General features: G+C 33.9%; 1 protein-coding gene across 1 annotated transcript; it reads right to left on the reverse strand.

Moving 5' to 3' along the window:
- Nucleotides 1-203: 203 nt before the first annotated feature.
- Nucleotides 204-5,482, reverse strand: LOC111016078 (putative disease resistance protein RGA4). The gene is made up of 4 exons (XM_022291359.2): nucleotides 2,170-5,482; nucleotides 1,234-1,339; nucleotides 628-678; nucleotides 204-498 (listed from the first exon to the last, which is right to left on the reverse strand). Exons 1-3 carry the CDS (start codon nucleotides 5,318-5,320, stop codon nucleotides 672-674), a joined length of 3,264 nt encoding a protein of 1,087 aa, XP_022147051.1. The 5' UTR covers nucleotides 5,321-5,482; the 3' UTR covers nucleotides 204-498; nucleotides 628-671.
- Nucleotides 5,483-6,854: the final 1,372 nt, after the last annotated feature.

The following is a 6,854-nucleotide window of genomic DNA, read 5'->3' on the forward strand; positions in this document are numbered from 1 at the left end:
TTATGTGAAGGTATTTCAAAGATTTGAGTTGCTGCATTCCCTCTGGTACTGAATTTAATTTCGGACATTCAATAATCACCAGCTCCTTAAACGAAGTGAGGGTGCCAATCTATTCAGATAAACTCATCAAATTGAAGCATTTAATAGGCAAGGACATGTGAGGGATACCCAAAGAAGAAGAACAGAGTTAGATTCCCAATCTCTAGACATGTAATACTCCCCTGTAATATATACGTAGTAATATGATGATTCCAGAATTAATATTCTTTAAAATATGAAGAGGATACATTCAGATAACAAATAGACATGGTGAAAACTACATGTTATGTTATACAACAATAAACATACAACAATCATAGATGAAATTAAGGTTCCTATGTCCCAAAATAAGGACATCTTCGTACTTGTTGAAATCATGTTGCTGCTCTTCAGTGACTATCATCCAAAGTGCCAACAGCAAAAATTCAGCATTCATCACCCCAGCCAGCTGGTATTTGTCTAAATGTTGTTTAAGGATAAATTTTTGGCACCAATTCGAAATCTATCGGATAGATGATTGATGAAATTTGCATGTAAAATAAATCATACGTAGAATTCACTTTTTTCACAACAGAAATTCAAGGATACTGAATAAATATGTACAATCTTTTCCCACTGCTTCCATGCATATGTCAGCACCTGATAAAGAAATTTCTCAAACCAGGGAATAAGACTGATTCAATTCAACATAAAAATGCAGCTTCATAATTAATTTTTAATTTGGGTTTCTCAATCTTAGAGGTTTAAAATAATTACCCCTCAACTTTAATATATCTCTTCTAATTTCTATTTAGGTCTCTTTCAAGGTATGCCCCTCGTCCTTCAAATTATTTTACTTAGCTTTCACATTGATCCTTTGATACTTAAGATATTGATTTTAATTCTAGAGTTTTCAATTATGTTTAGTTCCTATCATATCAATTATATGGATATAAGATTTATGAGCTAACACCACCTTACCTAAGTAGTCATGAACAATAGGAGATATAATCTATCATTCAAAGAATTTGTCCTCTGAGAAGTAAAAAAAAGTTTCTCATGAATAAAAACTATCAACATTAATAACATGATACTCGAGCCATTTTTGTAAATTAGACTTCGAAAGCATCTTAAATATAACAAAACTCAAAATAAAAAACCATTCAAAATCCAAGACATCAGAGTGTAGGTTTATAGTTGAGAGAATGTTCATACCCACAAGTCAAAGAGGAACGTATATTGGGTATGAAATCTTTCATTTTCCTCCATATCCCACTCTCTGCTATTTCTGCTGTTTCTACTGCCTCTACTGCTCCTTCCTCTTCATCACACAATTAAAATTAAAGCATATCAATATTGTTAATAAAACAAGTAGGTAGTATTATTCAAAACAGGTTAAATTACCATTTTTCGTTCCTATAAATTTAATACCGTATCTTAATTCAATCTTTCATCAATATCTTAAAAATTTTCAATTTTATCGTCGCATTAAACGCTAGACTATCATCTATTCGTTAAGTCTAAAAACATGTGTTATACAGGAAATTAAATTGTGAATATATATTTAGTAGTTGTAGAGAAATTTTTTTAAAACATTTAACTACAACATACCGATGAAATTAAGATTGGGCTAAATATATATTTTAGTCTTTTATAATTTAGTTTCTATAATTGGAAAGTTTCCCTTATGTTTTTAACATTTTTCTATTTCATCCATCATCATTGGTGGATACAGAATTTGGTTGATGATAACTTACATGATATAATACTTTTTAGTAAATTGACAAAAAATTTATAGGAGAAAAGAGTTCACCTCATTAAAGTTTTCTTTCTCTTAAATAAACTTTTTCTTCTAAATTTATGTCAATTCACTAAATTGAAAAATGGTAATTTTTTATACTCGGAAATTATGGACTAAAACATATATTAATCCTTTTTTTTTTAAATTACCAACAAAAGTAGATGAAAGAGAATGGTATTTAAATTACCAAATATATATAGTTAATAGAGGGAATATAATATAGAGATAGGAAGGAAAGGGGATTGAGTGTGAAGAATATAATATACCGGTAGCTAAAGTGTCAAGCGTGGATAAGAGATTGGTATAAAATATGAATGATAAGAATTGTTAGTTATTTGTGAAGAATATACCTGAAAAACATAGAATGGGGATGTGCGCAATGTTAGGCCAATCCTCTCCTCCTTCCTTGCATCTTTCTTCCAGCTCTGGGCACCCCTTTATGGTCAGGTATTTCAAAGATTTGAGTTGCCGCATTCCCTCCAGTAATGATTTTAATTTCGGACAGTCTATAATGGTCACTTTCCAAAGCGAAGTGATGGTGCCAATCCATTCTGGTAAACTCATCAAATTGGAGCATTTCTCTATTGTCAGAAATCGAAGTCGTGTAGGCGACCTCGAGGACATTGACAAAGAAGAAGAACCCAGGTCTTGGTTTCGGTTTTGATGAGATTCCATTTCTAGATCTTTGAGATCCTTAATTTCTTGGAGTATTACAACCTCAAAATTCCACAATGGACCTATTGCAGTCACCACTTGAACACCAACATCACATAAAAAAAAAGAGTCTAGAGTACTGGAAGCTATCTTGGGCATGAGACTTAACTTGGGACAGTGCTGGATACGTAGGTATTGAAGCTCAGGAAAAATGGGAAGAGTTTCTCCTACTACTCTTGATTCCCACCATCCTTCCAAATTACCCATGTTTTTCAACCGTAGACTCACGAGAGATGGAAAACACAACAAGCCTGGCTCATTCTTGTCTACGAATTTGAGAGATCTCATGTCCTCTAAAAATATACCTTTGAGAGTCTGAAGGTGGGCCAACTGAGGTAGATGTTGCACTCTGTGGCAATTACAAATTGCAATTTTGGTTAAGTTGGAGAGCGAGGTGGAGACCCAATTGGGTAATCCTACTCCACTGTACCCTTCAATGCGCAAGGATTCAACATTTGATTGTGGTTGTAGGCCTTCCATAACTCTTTCATCACCCTTACCTTCGCCTTCATCATCATCTCGGCCGCTCAGTTTCCATACCAGTTTCAAATCTCGCAAGCCTTGAATGTCTTTCAGGTTAACTAAGCCGACTTTGGATGGAGTACGCCTCAACTGCTCCAATCCTACGATTTTTAACCTTCCATTAAAATAGTTCGGCACATTCAATTCACTTTGCATATTGGACCTTTTGCAATCCAACACAAAATAACCTAGTGTCCGTAGACAACTCAACTTCCTCATCCCTTCTAGCATATGGAGTGGTGTATCTAAATGATCAGGTAAAACAAGATGCCTAAGATTAACAAGATTGCTGGTGTCCCTTGGCAGTTCATTTAGCTTATAGCAATCCTTTAGATCTAGACTTTGCAAATTTTGCAGTTTAGTAATAGAAGTTGGGAGTGATTCCATGTAATTTCTTGAGAGATTTAGATATCGAAGATGTCTCAAATTTTTTATAGAATTTGGCACCACATGAATTTTTGAGTGATTGAGACCCAGTACTCGCAAACGTGGAAAACTGGAACATAGTTCCTCCAAAACAGCTTCAATATTGTCCTCAAGCCTATTTTTAAATGGAAAATATGATAAAAATAGGAAGGTTCTTAATCCTTTTGCCTTCTGTAATTTCAATAGAACATCCTGCCATAATTTTATTTTACTGTCAAATAAAATATGTCGAGTTTTTTCGCTGACAACAAAATCACAATTGAGATTTCCATGTACATATTTCTCTCCTGCTACATTCATCGCAACTTCACGCATCACATCATGCATATCAACATCGTCGTCGAAGTTACACTCGTCACTCGAATTTTCAAAAAAGAACCTCCAGCATAATTCCTTGAAATAGCTCTTTCCTACCTCTTCCATGGAATTAGCAGTTCCATTTGATGATTCTATAAAACCGTGAGCCATCCATTGTCTAATCAAATCTTTTATCTCTAACCTCGTCCCTTTGGGAAATAGGGATAGATAAGCAAAACATTGCTTCAAATTTGGTGGGAGATGGTTATAGCTCAAGTTTAATATAGGTGTCAAACCATCGTTTTTATCAGTTTGTTGAATGACTTTCAAAAGTTCGTTATTCTTGAAGGACATCCACTCTTCTTCTGAAGTCTTAGAGTATAACAAGCGTCCTATGTGTCTTATTACGAGAGGGACACCTCCACATTTCGCTAAAATCTCCTTTCCCAACTTTATCAAGTTTGAATTTGCAGGATCTTTGGCTTCTTTAAATGCCACTTTCCTAAACAATGACCAAGAATTACTCTCTTGTAAGCCTTTTAAAGTGAACAAAGAAGTCATGCTTTCAATTTCTGTAGCTACTTTACTATCACGCTTTGTGATCAAAATCTTACTCCCACTTGCACCACCCATTAACAAAGGTTTCAACTCATGCCATTTCTCTTCAGTTTCCTTCCATACGTCATCCATAACTAACAGGTACTTCTTTCCTCCAATCACTTCTTGAAGCTCACTGTTTAAAGCTTCCATTCCTTCAACATTAGGTTTCCTTTTGGTTGCCGATTCTATTATTTTTTCCACTACTACTCTAACCTCAAATTGATCAGAAATCCAAATCCATATTGTTGAATCAAAACATTCTGATACCTCTCTATCATGGTAGAGAGATTTAGCCAAAGTCGTCTTGCCTATCCCGCCCATTCCAGCTATTACAATGAATGAAACATTGTGCCTGACATTCATATTTATATCCAATAAAAGGTCCTTTAATTTTTTCTTATCATAATCCCTTCCAATCACTTCCTCTACATTTGGAAAAGAGCAAGTTTCTTTTCTTCCCATCATGATTTGATCAAACGAACCATATAGAGTCCTTTGTTGACAGTTTTCAGTCAAATTAAATTGTTTTCTTTCAGCATCAATAGCATCTAGCCTCTCCCAAATTTTCTTTATATTACGAGCCACCCTATAATTAAATGCAATCTGGTTAGATCCGGAGAAGAAGATCCTTACTTGCTTTGCATTTTTTCCTTTAGTCACGACTTCTCGATGGAGAGTCTCACTGGAGAGTTCATCAAGCACATCCTCCGCGTCGTAAAGAGCTTCTTCCAGCTTTTGGAGCCAATCCTGTAGAGTGTGATCAGTTTTAGTTTGACAGTGCTCCTCTGCATCAAGAAGTACGTTCTTAATGACCGAAACAGTGCTGGTGAGTTTGGTAAGATCATTCTCCACTCCCCGCACCATTCCAAGCCGTTGGGAAGCTATAGAGCCTAGCTTCATCAAGATCTCGCCAGCTACATGGAAGAGAACTCCTTCAGCCATGGTTTAATTTTCAGGTTGGGAAATGGAAATCGGATATTGTGGTTTCTCAGACCTGCAAAAGCCTTCAAATTAAAGATTGCTTAGGAGAGTTATTCAAAGTTCAAACTGAGATATGAAGGGTGTAAAAGATGGCTTTTTTTCCACCACTTGTAAACAACTCAAGGGACAAGATGTGACATATATGTTAGCAAACGTCTGTTTCTCCCTTTAACAATTGAGAAACTTCTCAGTTAAATGGTTGCATAGTCTATATATTAACATCATTATGACGTAGGCTTCTGTAATTTAGGCTCCTATAATTTTCAATCGCACAAATCCATATTTTGCAAAAAAAAAAAAAAAAAAATTGTAATTCTTTTGTATATAATCAAAACACAAATCTAATTTCATATTATATAAATTTTGGGTTACTAGAAGTGCAAGCAAGGAAAGTTTAAGTTAAACTAGGTAATTGGCATTTAAAAGAGTTGATTTGAGTTTATGCTAGAAACCATTTGACTAGACTAGTATAAGCTAATAGAATCCATCACTGTTTAGCTTTAAATTTGGAAAGCGAAACTGGAACCAATGACTTCAATGCCATTGCCATTCATTAACTTAAAAAAGGCACGACTTTTCTATGCCTTGTGAGTCACTACTTCAATGTCATTCATTACTAAAGGTCGAACTTTTCTATGTTGTGTTGATCCGGAAAATACTTGACTTTTTAGTAGCAGGGATCAAATCTTGTCCCAGGATAAGATTTTGCATCAAAATCGTCAAACCACGTACCATCATCATGAAATCAATAAAATGAATATTTTGCAATACAAAGTATAGCTATCTCTACCAGCACTGTCACATATATAATGAAATAATTTGTCCGATATATATTAAATTCCAAATGGGTGACAATTATTACAATGGGGCAACTTGAGATATGACAAAAAAAAAATTAGGAAAATAAGCAAAATAGCAACAATGTTTGAGTATTTTTAATATAGCATTTTTTTTGCAAAAAAACGGAGGCCCACGTTCTAAATTACAAATATAACCTGCATGCCCGAACTAACAATAAATTACTAATTCTGATTGACTTCTGATATACTAATGATTGACAGATATACTCCTGGTATATATGTGATATATGTTTGATATACATATGGTATGAAATTGATTTACTTCTGATATAACTATGATATCTACTATTATAGGTGACGTAGAATTGATTGACTTATGATATACTATTGATTTACTTATGATATAACTATGATTGACAGATATACTACTCCTGATATATATGTGATATATGTTTCATATATATCTGATATGAAATTGATTTACTTCTGATATAACTATGATATATACTACTATAGGTAATATAGAACTGATATACTATTGATTTACTTATGATATATACTCCTGATATATATGTGATATATGTTTTATATACATATGATATGAAATTGATTTACTTCTGACATAACTATGATATCTACTACTATAGGTGATATAGAACTGATTGACTTCTGATATACTATTGATTTACTTCTGA

The sequence above is a fragment of the Momordica charantia genome (assembly GCF_013281855.1).
Source record: "Momordica charantia cultivar OHB3-1 chromosome 9 unlocalized genomic scaffold, Mcharantia_2.0 BLBB01000009.1, whole genome shotgun sequence".
NCBI classification, from domain to species: Eukaryota; Viridiplantae; Streptophyta; class Magnoliopsida; order Cucurbitales; family Cucurbitaceae; genus Momordica; species Momordica charantia.

Coding starts and splice junctions, on each gene's coding strand:
- LOC111016078 (XM_022291359.2), bottom strand. CDS start 5,320: ATGGCTGAAGGAGTTCTCTTCCATGTAGCTGGCGAGATCTTGATGAAG. Junction 1,340..2,169: donor CCCCATTCTATGTTTTTCAG/GTATATTCTTCA, acceptor TGTGTGATGAAG/AGGAAGGAGCAGTAGAGGCA.